The following is a 12,168-nucleotide window of genomic DNA, read 5'->3' as shown; positions in this document are numbered from 1 at the left end:
TCCACCCACACAAATGTCATTATACTCTGATTGTCTCTGAAAGGCTCCACTGTTTAAACAAATTGTACCTGGAAGGATTCCAAGAAGGAGTTGAAGTAGATGAAGACGATTTGAGAGATCTCATCTTCCCCTGGGTTGACAAAAAACAGCATATAGGTGATTCCCAGGAGGGGGAGAAGGACGAGCGTGGCCTTCACGGCTTTCCTGCAGGCGAAGAAACCACAGATCAGACAACCATGACGGACAGGCTCAGCTCACTGTGTGTTAAAGGCTCTTTTTGGATCCTTTTACCTGACTGAGGATTAAGTGTAAATCGTGACTAAGATCCAGGGTCGCTATGCTTCAGGTACAGCAGAGCACATTCAGTTCGTGGCTTTTTCACAATAGCTTGGCTCATTTACACACAAGGTGTCCTTTACTGTCCAGTGGAATTACTGAGAAGAATAAGTCACTCTCAACTAGACATTCAGCGTGCAGGGTTTTATTGTGAAGGGGCATGTTTTAACCCAAACCATTCACTCAAACCTAGCCGTACCCAGTTTTTGCTGTCTAAACCTGACAAAATACTATTTAGTACATTAAACCAACCAGGTTTTTAGTGGCTAAATATTTAGGCTTTTGCACCAAACCTAACCAAGTCAGTTTTAGTGGCAAAACCAAACCAAATCCTTCTTAGTGCCCAAACCAAGCCAAACATAATCACATTATTTTTAGTTTTTTTTTCAAGTCTTGTCACAGTGAAAGTGAAAACAAGTGAAAAAAAAAATCAAACAAATCAGCAAATAAAAGAAAACAAAGGAAAGAGACACAGATGATCCAAAAGGACATGAAAGAAGATTTCCTGAATGGAAAACCTGCAAATTAAGTCTTCAAACTTCCAACTTCCTAATGTGTCTCTAAAACTGGCTAATGTAGTTGGCAGACTTGCCGAGGAACACGTTTTCTATAACAGGTAGAAGCAAAAGCAAGTGGTATTAAAAAAAAACACACTACAATGAGGAAGTGTTTTCACAGCAGGTAACGTTCAGTTCACCTGTACTGGATGGTCTCTGATGTCGTAGAGGCTCGCAGTTTGGTCATCAGGATTCGTACGATATTGAAGAGGAAAATGAAATTGATCTGTGGAGAAATCAAACAAAGTAAACATGGTACTGATTATGTAGGAAATTTTATCTGAATTTTATCTCTTTTATTCTGACTGGGTAATACTGGTGGGTAAATACTGGAACAAGTGTCTGTATATTTTGTGATAGTTTCATCCTTAATGTTTTTCTTTTTTTTAATGATATGGACTAATCTCATCTGAAATAAATAAAGGTCCTGTAAATCAATGTGAACCTCTTTATGAAGGCTTTACAGTGCGTGTCAGTGTCAGAGAAAGGTTATTTTGTTTCCATCTACTCCTCATTGATGTGCTCTTCATATTGCTTAACCCCTTTCACCTTTCGTTTTCCTTTAAATGGCTTTTAAAATGATCTTAAACCTCATTTTCTGACATTATTGACTACTGCTCACTGAGGTTCAAGGTTTCTTCATTAGCACCCAGGGCATACTTGTTGTGCAGTAGATAGAACTACAGAAGTGTTGCATTAATATAGATTGAAAAAACCACAAAGGTAATAAAGTTAAAAAAACAAAAAACAAAACCACATTAAAACCTTACATTTAAAAATTAGTCAGGGAAGGTGAACCAAAGGAATGTGAGCTGTTCTTTGCAAACACAGGACTCACCTATAAGATTATAAGCCATTTTTGTGGTGAATTTTTGTTTTGCAGAGAATATGTCCCACATGCAAATCACGTTTCCTTCAAAACATACAGTATGTGTTGTTGCAGTTCACTTGTGCTTTGGCATGCTGCTCAAACTGCCAACTCTGGGGCTGACAAATGTCCATTTGAGGCTGGCTCCAAGAGCAAGTCGGTCCCCATAGACTTGTGTATTAAAATGCCCAACTTTACTGCAGAAATAAACATGTTTACAGCCTGGCTTTGCCTGCTAGGCTTCACCTCAGTTAATTGGGGTCACTCAACTGGACCACTTGACTGTATTTCTGTCAAGATCAGTAGAGTCAAAATATGATTGCTATTTCATCTACGGTAATTTATATCCGGCTGTGCTGCAAGGATCACGTTCCACAAACATGTGTGGAAGGCCTAAGGCAGGGACAGCGGTGGTACAGAGCAGGCAACAATGACATCGATGAGACTGAGGTAGTCAGGCATGGTGTGAAGAGGAGGGACCTGATAGAACGTGGGTTGCAAAGCTTCTTGCAGAAGCAGCAACAGCCATATGGATGGTAAAGAAGCTTAAATATCTAGATTGATATGGGGTTTACCAAAAGGATGTGGAGAAGGGTATTAGATGTGCTAGCTGCTTAATGAGGCCCATTCCCAGTTTCTAGTACCATAATCAGTTATCTGTCCAATAATATGGCAGTTATGATCACAAGTCTGTACCTGTGTCATTACCTGTGCAGTTTATGAATACAGCTTAATAACCAAGCTCTGCTAATGCTAACATCTCATCCAAGCAAGGTCTGAAGCTGAAGCTTTAAAATGTGCAGACACCAGCGTGACACGACATGCTGTTTGTGGACTTTAGGCAGGTTTTCAATTCCTGATTAACTCATTCACTGCCATTGACGTCTATAGCCGTCAATTGCAGTGAATGAGTCAATGGGTTTAACTCATTCACTGCCAATGGCTGGCAGTGAATGAGTTAAATATTGCAGTTTGTTACATTTCACATTTAAAAGTTATACACAAACATTTAGTGCCATTGAAAGAATGGTAGCTGGGCAGGTCAGTGCATTAACACAGATTAATATGTCCAGTTGCAAATGTACTTGCATATACTTTGGTACATTTTTTGATGCACCTTCACTAGTACTTTCTTTTCAGCTACTGAATATCAAGCACCGACGATGACAAAGTGCTTCTAGAAGAAAAACAAATATTTTGAAGTCCCCGTCTAAGTGAATGGGGTAAAGGGGCATATGTTTAGCTTTAAAGATCACTGGGCTGTTGTAAGGATGTGGATTGTTGGACCCAAATGCAGAATGCAGGTGACAAAAAAATGAAATAAAAGATGAGTTTTAAAAGCTGAGGAGAAGTTCATGACAATAATGTCCAAAATGGAGTTTGTTATATAACCACGAGTGGCATCGAATAACCCAAGACTGCACACAAAGCTGTACAAACTAACCCTTGAACAATATAACAGTCAGCACTAAGCACTGAAAACTCATATAATAAAACAGGAACTAAAGTGTAAAGTTACTACAATGATAATGAAAACAGAACATGAATCAAACCTCACCCTCACAATAATCAGAAACTTAGAGGGCTTTAAAAGCAATAAAACTAAATCCTGTACAAACCCGAGCAGAGAAATATTAAAGGATCCAACGCTTAACTCAAGAAAACTGTAGGATTATGACATGAAAGTAAAGAATCACCAATAAGAGCCAATAAAAAGCGTTTCAGAAGTTTGGCGTCTTTGCACCAAAACAAGGATTAAAAAGGTTTTTCCCTCCTGAAAAACTTACTATGCACAGGCACAGGTCAACGGCCGCCTTTGGCAGATCAGACTTCTCCCAGATTCCCAGATCTCCTTCTTATTTAATATCTCCTTATCATCCATCCATCCAATTCAATTTCAATTTTATTTATATAGCGCCAAATCACAACAAAAGTCGCCTCAAGGCGCTTCATAGATACAGAGAAAAACCCAACAATCATATGACCCCCTATGAGCAAGCTCTTTGGCGACAGTGGGAAGGAAAAACTTCCTTTTAACAGGAAGAAACCTCCGGCAGAACCAGGCTCAGGGAGGGGCGGGGCCATCTGCTGCGACCGGTTGGGGTCATCCATCCATCCATCCTCTTCTGCTTATCCACTTCAAGATCATGTGGGAAGCTGGAGTCTCGTTGGGTGATGTAGACCTTTATCATTAACACATGATACGGCTACATAATGTACCCACTAACTACATACTAATTAAACTCCATCCATCACAGCTGTGAAATGCTACACGTTAAAACACACTGACAGTTTATTTTTATTTTTATTATAGATTTTAATCACTTTTAGCTGATGATAGTTTTAGTGTTTCAATACGGGGCTTCTGCTGCTTTTACACACAAGTAAAATGATTTCTTCTTCCACCCTTTATGGCAGCAGGATGGAGATGACTCAAAATAAACAGAGTGTGCGTGTTGATGGTGTTGAAGTACACGTCAGTCAATGTTAACAGCTTCTGTACAACAAGGAGCTCTATGTCGATAAGGCACTAAGCTGTTTAAGGCTTTAGTTAAACAGGAGGCTTTACTGGCACAGAGAGAAATCTAACATAATGCCTACATTCTCCTTTAATCTTGCTTAAAAAATGTTCTTTGTGTATCTAAAGTGCTTCTTGAGATTATTTTTCCACTGTGTGACGAATGACAAAATCAATAGCTTGTGAAATAAGTGTGAAATATGTCACATGGGAGTAAAAATAGACATAGGAATACTTTCCAGGGCCGGTTTGACCCGACCTTGGCTCGAACAGATGTATGGCAGCCTCTCAGGGACCCTGCACTCTATTGGTCTAACTAAGCTCATGCAATTTTTAATAACATCCCAGATTCCTTCATTAAGGCAGGACATTACTTTATTGCTGATATTAAGAGCCGCTGGTGATGATGCCTGGAGAGTCCACCGACGCAACACCCTCAGAGAGCAGACCACGAATATCCTGGTGACCACATGTTGACCCTGTCGGATTAAGTGCTGGGGCACAGAGATAAAAGCCTGCAAGAACATGCCATTGTAAGGAAGACCGGAGAAATTTCAGGGAAAGTAGCAGAGAGATATTAGAGCAGACAGATATGTGCTCCAGGGGCGAGTAAAGCAGGAGCGAACACAGTAAAGAGCCTCTTGAAGAGATGATTTTTCCTTTTTTTTTTCAAAGAAGAGAGGATAAGGGTGTGCTGTTTTGGATGTTGTGTGGGGAGGTCACTCGACCAGTCGAGAGCCAGCAGGGACAAAAAAGTCAAAACTGAGCAAAGACGTGATCAAACAGTGACAGTGTGTGAAGACGTGAACTGTAGAGGGGGAGGAAATAATCTGATCCTTCAGTTAAACAAGACCTATTCTGCTTCTCCTAATATTATCTCATATATATCCTGTTCGAGTGGAGTTTCAAATCCAACAGGGCCAAAATGTTAAGTTTCAAATACGGAGGTTTGAGAATGGACAACTCATCTCTGTGAGCTCATAGCTCAGGTTTCAGAATACTCGAAACCAAAAATGGGCAAAAAATGACCCAAACCATCTCAGTCTGGCTTGCAGCATCCTACAAGGAACGCTAAACAACCCCACTGCCCAAAAACAACCCAGTAAAGGCAACATGATGCTTAAAGCCTGTACTTCTATTTAACTTGACTCTCGCTCATATGTGTTACGTTTTATCTTTAAACGCTACACTCTCAAGAGTTATAGATGCAAAATGATTTAACGTCTAAAACATCTGCATTTGTACATAAGATCTGCTAACTTTTACTTATATATATTTAAGTGAACTGTTGTTTTTTAATTAGTAAATGTTCAGTCTACTAAATGCTTATTGTAAAGCTCTATTATGTCTTCCAAAGACAGTGTTGGGAAGGTTACTCTTAAAATGTGTTCCACTACAGATTACAGATTACATGCCCCATGTATTCCGTTATGTTACTCAATGAGAGTAATGTATTCTGAATACTTTGGATTACTTAATATATTATCATGCTTTTTACAACTACATGAATGTAGTATTGCTGTGTGATTTATTACCATTACTGAAGGACACTCGCCATACCAATACCAACATTTAAATCTTAATATAAATGAGTAACAGTAGGTGGACATTAGGTAAGGCTGCACTTTTTGCAGCGATCTCGTATAGAAAACTATTCCGCGCGTATATAAAACAGGTCCGCGGCTCCGAACCGTAGTAAAGGGACCTCTGGCTAATACGTCGGGTTCGTGTCGGGCTCGTAGCCGAAAACTAGCTTTACTTTGTTGTCTGGGTCAACTTTCAGCGAGAGGCGTTGAAAGGCTGCTCCAACGGAACTTATTGTTTCAGAGGAAAACAGAACACAGTGTACAGTCGAGTCTTAATAGCTTACTTACAACTGGGCTCGTCAGGCTCTCTTTTTGGCTGCAGTGGTTATTATTATATTTACATGCTTCATACATGCTATGCCTGTAACACTCTGCCTATTGCCGTCATGTTAAATCCTTTTTTGAACAATAATTTTTAAAAATATTTTGTCACACCATTATGCGGGCCGCAGTAGAGGTGACATGGGCCGCGAGATTGAGACACAGACATTAGAGCCTCTTAATGCGTGTTTTGTTTGGGTTTCCACTGGAGTGAAATGATCAGAAATAGAGAGAGCATAGCCTAACATATGAAACAGGAAAAGACCGCCGTGTAATCCATTAATTTCAACAAAGTAACTGTATTCTGAATACTACCTTTTTAAATGGTAACTGTTTACAATTCCTCATATTTTGTACTTTAAATACGTAATGCCGGCACATGTATTTCGTTACTACCCAACACTGACCAAGGCTCATGTTTGCCTGCCCCAACAAAGTGTTGTTAAAACTTTTTGCTTCAGAGGGGCAGCCAATCAGAAGAAAGCTGGCTTGGTTCAGGACTGGAATGAGTGCAGATTTTGTTTGAACATTCTGGGCACACATTAAGTGCGAAGGGTACACTGATCCTCTCTTTTACCTGCCTGTCGACCTGGGACCTCCCCTGTTATTCATGTCCAGATAATCCCAAGTAAGACAATTTCATTCCATCACTCTCTTTGGCTCTCGGAGGAGGCGGACGCACTTTTTCTCCTCTCCCTTATCTTCCCTGCTTATGTCCGTGTCTGGTCTCGTGTTTTTTTGTATTTTCCCTGAAACACTCTCTCACAGTCTGTTCTCTAAAACCTAAAAGAGGAATTATGGATTGGATCAACTGGTCCCTAAATGCAATTGACACCCCTTTCTCAACGAGAAGTTTGGGCTTGGGTGAGCCTGAGTGCTGAAGATATCTACCTATTCGGAACCATGGTAACAGGGTTCTGGCTGATCGGAGCTGGCTTGGCCCTGACTTATCGAAGAATTAAGAAAGCGGAACCGGCTGTTCAAACCCCCACAAGGCTGCCCGCTGGGATTGGAACGATGGGAGAGGCGTGAGTTTCTCAAAATGGGCTCTTTGAGTCAGCACGGATAAGATCTTGGAGAGGCTACGGCTGCTGTGAATACTCAGAACAAGACCTCTGACTGCAGACTGGATACAGTCTCGCTCGGAATAACATCTCGGGGCACAAATTGGACTGCCGTGAGTTCTCAGAAATCGGCTCCTTGAGCACAAGAAATGACAACATCACAGAACGCAAGTATGGCGAAGCTCGCGGCTCTCCAACGGGAGATTGAGAGACCAGTGTTGGACTGTAGAACTGCTTTGAGATTCAGATGAGCTGTTCGCACTAAAGTAAAAAATACCATCACTTATGTGGATACCCCTTTGGTGCCAGCTGCAAGGCTGGAGCTGAACAAAACACCCTGATAACGACTGTGTTTAGTCTGTTCCTTCCCATTCCTACCCCGGATCCAACGCCACCTCCAACGCTTACCTCCCCTCTGATGTGGACATCGGATCAGCTGGAGGCGCAGTCGAAAGATTGCAGCGGTCCCAGATCAGATGTACACACTGGAACTCTTTCCCATGTTGCTTGTCTGTGTTTATTGTGCTATGGTGTGTTGATATCTGTGCATTATTATCCTTCTGTGTTACACATTTTGATGTTTTTTTTCCCTCGCTACCTAGCCTGACCTGTCTCCCCAATGTGATGTTTGTATTGTATGTACGGTCGGCAAGGTCTGTCATCTCGGTTGTGGGCAAAAGACCTGCAACTGACAAATAAAGGCCATCTCATCATCTCCCATCTCATCATCATCAGAGTACTAGATACTTCAGAGATTAACTTGGCCAGTCAAAACTCCCTCTCTCATCTTCTACAGAAGTACCAATAACCAGTTTGAGCTGGATCTGTCTTTTGAATCCGATCTCTATTCTAATATTTTGTATATTCAAATGATATCAATACATGTAGATGAAAAACAATGCATTTATATTAGGACATATCTGTAAAGGTGATTGTGGTAGAGTAAAAGTGCAACATGTTCCTCTGTGTAAAATTACAAAATAGAAAAAGCGTACTCCTCTAATTCTTACATTTAAGCACAGCACTGGATCGATTCTACTTATCTACATTGCACCAGGGGACTGAGGACAGTATTTTGGATGCTCAGACAGGAGAGGGTTAGTCCAGATGAGAGCTGAGCAAAGCTCACACGAGTCCCCAGCTATTCTGTAAAATCTCGAGGACCTTTCACATGAGCCCCGCTGAAGGGCTCAGAATCACAAGGGACGGCTGGCAGGGCGAGGGTGAGTCACAAAAACACATATCCGAATGCTGAAGGAGAAGTCTTTCTTGGAGCTGACATACAGTTTAGAATGAAGATTAATCTCAGCTGTGATTTGACGGCAAACTGGATGCAGATGAGAGATATTTTCAGTTCAAGTGACAAGACAGATTTGCAAAAGCTGATTTGTGATGAAAGGCACCCACCCCAGGGGGTGGAAATAGCCTAGTGTAAGAGATAATTCCTTCAAGACTGAACATATATTTGGACTTTATTCATGTTTTTATGCCTGAAGTCCAAAATGAGTCCCAGAGGTTGTCAAGTTAAACGTTAATCTTGATAGAGCTAACGTCGGGCCGGCTCATTTATCATTGAAATATGTGTTCAACTTTCCAACTTTTCACGCCTGTCAGGCATTTCAAAGACATAATGAGGACTAATTGTACCTGCAAATTATGTCGAGCAGGTTTGAAGCACATGCTACTACTGAAGGGCAAAAAAAGAGACTCTTACCACTAAAACCAGAATCATGGGACCTTGATAGATGTAGTCGGTGTACACGCCAGCTCGCTTCCCAAACCAGCACCTGAAATGTCAGCAAAAGCAATCAGTCATGGTTTGTTCTAACGAGCAGGTCCATTTATATTGTCACTCATCTCCTCCCCTTCGGTATGTGTTGGCATTCATTTCCCAATGTGTGCTCAAGGGGTTTAAACATGTGTTTTCCAGTCAGTGATTCACCCAAAATATGAGTTATAGCCAGATTATTTTAGCCAGAGGTGGGAAATACTCTCAGGACTTTAACCCTTTAAAACAAGTAACATTTAAGGGCTTCTGCCTTAATATAAATGAAAACATCTGCCAGCGTCGTGAGAACAGAAGAAAGGATCTTATGTAATTTTCTTGAAATGAATCAAGAAGGAATAAGGCAGCTGGTGGCAGCTGGCCCCTGCGGTTTTCATCAAATCGTACTCAAACAGGATTAAACCGAGCATTTGTTGGGGACTATTTTTATCTGTGTAATAATACAAACAGCACTCTTCCACTACCTGTGCCACACCCTTGTTTGTACAGCCTCTACTCTTAATATACTGATATTCGTGCGTAAACAGGGGCTCCAGTAAGTCTGTGTTCATTGATGAATTACGAAAAATGCTCCTTGAGCACAAACTGACCCCTTAAAAATGAAAGAACCACAGAGTGACTCTGTTTCGATAATTAACCCTCTGATCTCTGAGTCCTCACTGATAATGAGTTTTAAATAAAAGTTCTCCAAGTTTGTGGCATTCCAGAAAGGAAAAGCACAATAGTACACACAAATAAAAAACTGTATCCCCCACCCCTACACGAAAAATCCCATGTCTCTATCTGAGGGATTGTGTTTCATCATCGGCAAAGATTTAGGCCTAAGAGTTAAATCAATGGTAATCTTTTTCTGGAGGATTTCAATCAGTTTGTAGAGGAATGGATTAACTTAGCGTCTTGCTGTATTTCTTTTGAATTTTGTGTGTTTGCTCTCCATCATCTCTGCAGCCTGGTTGCATTTGTTCCCTCTCTCCTCATACCGTCGACATGGTTTTGTATCTGTGTATATCACTGGCCTTCATTTGATTTGCTGTTTTCTTTTCACGGAGCACTCTCATTCGTTCACGTGTCATATTTTGCTTCCGTGTTGTCGGGGTTTGTTTAGCTGATTGCTGCCTCGTGTATCTGGGAGGTTTGCGTTCCCTCCTTCAGCTGTCAGGTCTTTGTTTGCGGCCTGGGTTCTTTTTGTTGTCATTTTGTTTGGTTGTTGCTTTCCTTGAGCTTTGCTTATTTGGATCGTGTGTTTTGCTGCTCAGCTGAGCCCTGTACTGTATGATGCAGGTTGATATACTGAGGATATCTTCAAACTGTGCATGTCAGTCTCAACCTAAAAACTGCAAAGCAGTGTAAGCGCTCACACGGAGGCGTTTAACAACTATAAGACCACAAGTCACAAACTAAAAGAAGGAAAGAAAAGCTTGCAAAATGACTTTTAAAGGCTTAGAGTTAGACTTGAACTACAACGGTGACTTCCATTAAATTATGTGTTGTTTAGATCTTTTCATGGAGTATAATAGATAGTATAACTTTAGCCTTCTTCTGTAATTCTTGAGGTAAAAGGGTTGGTTCTTATATTGTATAGTACTTTTGAGTATTCAAAGTGCTTTATGCAACATGTCTCATTCACGCAAGCACTTCCTTTCTACAGCTAAGTGCTGTTTATCTAATACTCACACCTTGATGAATGCATCAAGGCCAGTTCTGGGTTCTCTGCAAGGAAACTTGCAGACTAGATTCTATTGTCTTCTATATATGCTTGTCAGAGAAATCCAAAAGGTTTAAATTCTCTCCATGCAAAATGCTTTGTTGTATCTTCTCTGAGTAGTGAGTAGTTATGCAGCATGATGCTGTAACGCAGTAAGAAGTGAACAAGCTCTGTATCCCTGAAAACTTCTGGTTAAGGTTAGAGTGAACTGTATCGTTAGCCTTTAGTTCTCTGTTTCAGTGTTTTTACATTAGTTTTCTGTTTAAGGCAAGCTTGTAGAGTTTTTTGTAACCTTTCTAGTCTTGGATCTTTCTGTGTCAAGTTTATGTGTGCTTCTGTGTGAAAACACTTCCTGCTTTATCTCGGTAGTCTCTTGACCTCTGTCTTTTCGTTACCATTGATTAGCTTCACCTGTTTCTTGGTCCCCAGCTGTTTCCACTCCTCATTAGCACACAGCGCGTTCGTCTGTGTGTACATGTACCTCGTCTTTCACTTAGACCTAGTTGTAATGTGCTGTGCTGCCTGGATGTTATTACTTTGTATCTGGGACTTTGTTTTGGATTCACGTTGGAGTTTTTATCATCCAAATAAACAGCTTGTCTTTCGTTTCATCAAGAGTGCCTCTGAAGTCTGCGTTCATTCTTCACAGTCAGTTTCAAGACATCAGCTAGACCGGAGACGTCAACAACCTTCAGCCTGACTGCATCATTTACTGGGAAGTGTTAAGTAACACTAATATGGTGCCAAGCAAGCTAACGAGGTCCTTGGAACCCAAATATCACTTCTGAGGGAAACACTGCTTTCTGTAAAACATAGAAATGGTGTGAATATTTGACTGTTCAATCACACCCACGGTCTTGCACTGGTCAGTGGGATAAAACTTTACTCGGTTTAAATGAGCTGTGTAAATGAGCTGTCTGTGCAGTCTTAATGTTTCGATAGGCAACTCGCTGTCAGGAAAATCTCATTAATGCAGTTGCGTATACTTTTTACTTATCTTTGTGTATGTTTCCCTCTGCAGACACTTTCTCTGCTGCTGATGGGAGCTGGAACCAAATTTCTTGAATGTGTCATCAGACTTGGCCATTAAATTGATTCCGATGCATTCACTGCTCTAGCGATTTTTATATTTCTGGCAGCAGGATGGTTTGTGTGGGGGGACTGAATCAAAATAAACTACAGCGTATGCTCGTGGTAATGAAGGAATATGTCACTCACAGTTTTTAACAGTTTCTGGACCACAGCAGAGCTCAGAAGCACAGGGGAGTCAGATTTAGGACTTTGGAGAATCTGGTTTTGGCCTTTTAATTGCATTTGGTGACAATTAGAGAAATCTAGCGTATCAACCGACTTTTCCAATTATTCAGCGCCCGTTTCTAAATTGCCGAATCAATTTTCACCTCACTAATAGGTGTGAAAAGAGAGCA

At 41.0% G+C, this 12,168-nt stretch overlaps 1 protein-coding gene across 2 annotated transcripts in view; it reads right to left on the bottom strand.

Annotated features, from left to right (window-relative positions):
* Positions 1-12,168, bottom strand: part of LOC102308014 (corticotropin-releasing factor receptor 1) — a 95,879-nt gene that overhangs the window by 14,054 nt on the left and 69,657 nt on the right. For both annotated transcript variants that reach the window (XM_005913776.3, XM_042223251.1), the window contains exons 10-12: positions 8,965-9,037; positions 1,034-1,119; positions 69-204 (exon numbers count right to left, since the gene is read on the bottom strand). In XM_005913776.3, the coding sequence (XP_005913838.1) occupies positions 69-204; positions 1,034-1,119; positions 8,965-9,037 (295 nt within the window). The remainder of the gene's footprint in view (positions 1-68; positions 205-1,033; positions 1,120-8,964; positions 9,038-12,168) is intronic.

Source organism: Haplochromis burtoni, unplaced genomic scaffold, assembly GCF_018398535.1.
Source record: "Haplochromis burtoni strain Fernald_Lab_line unplaced genomic scaffold, NCSU_Asbu1 Contig_6, whole genome shotgun sequence".
Taxonomy (NCBI): domain Eukaryota; kingdom Metazoa; phylum Chordata; class Actinopteri; order Cichliformes; family Cichlidae; genus Haplochromis; species Haplochromis burtoni.
This window is presented reverse-complemented; position numbering and strand designations above follow the sequence as displayed.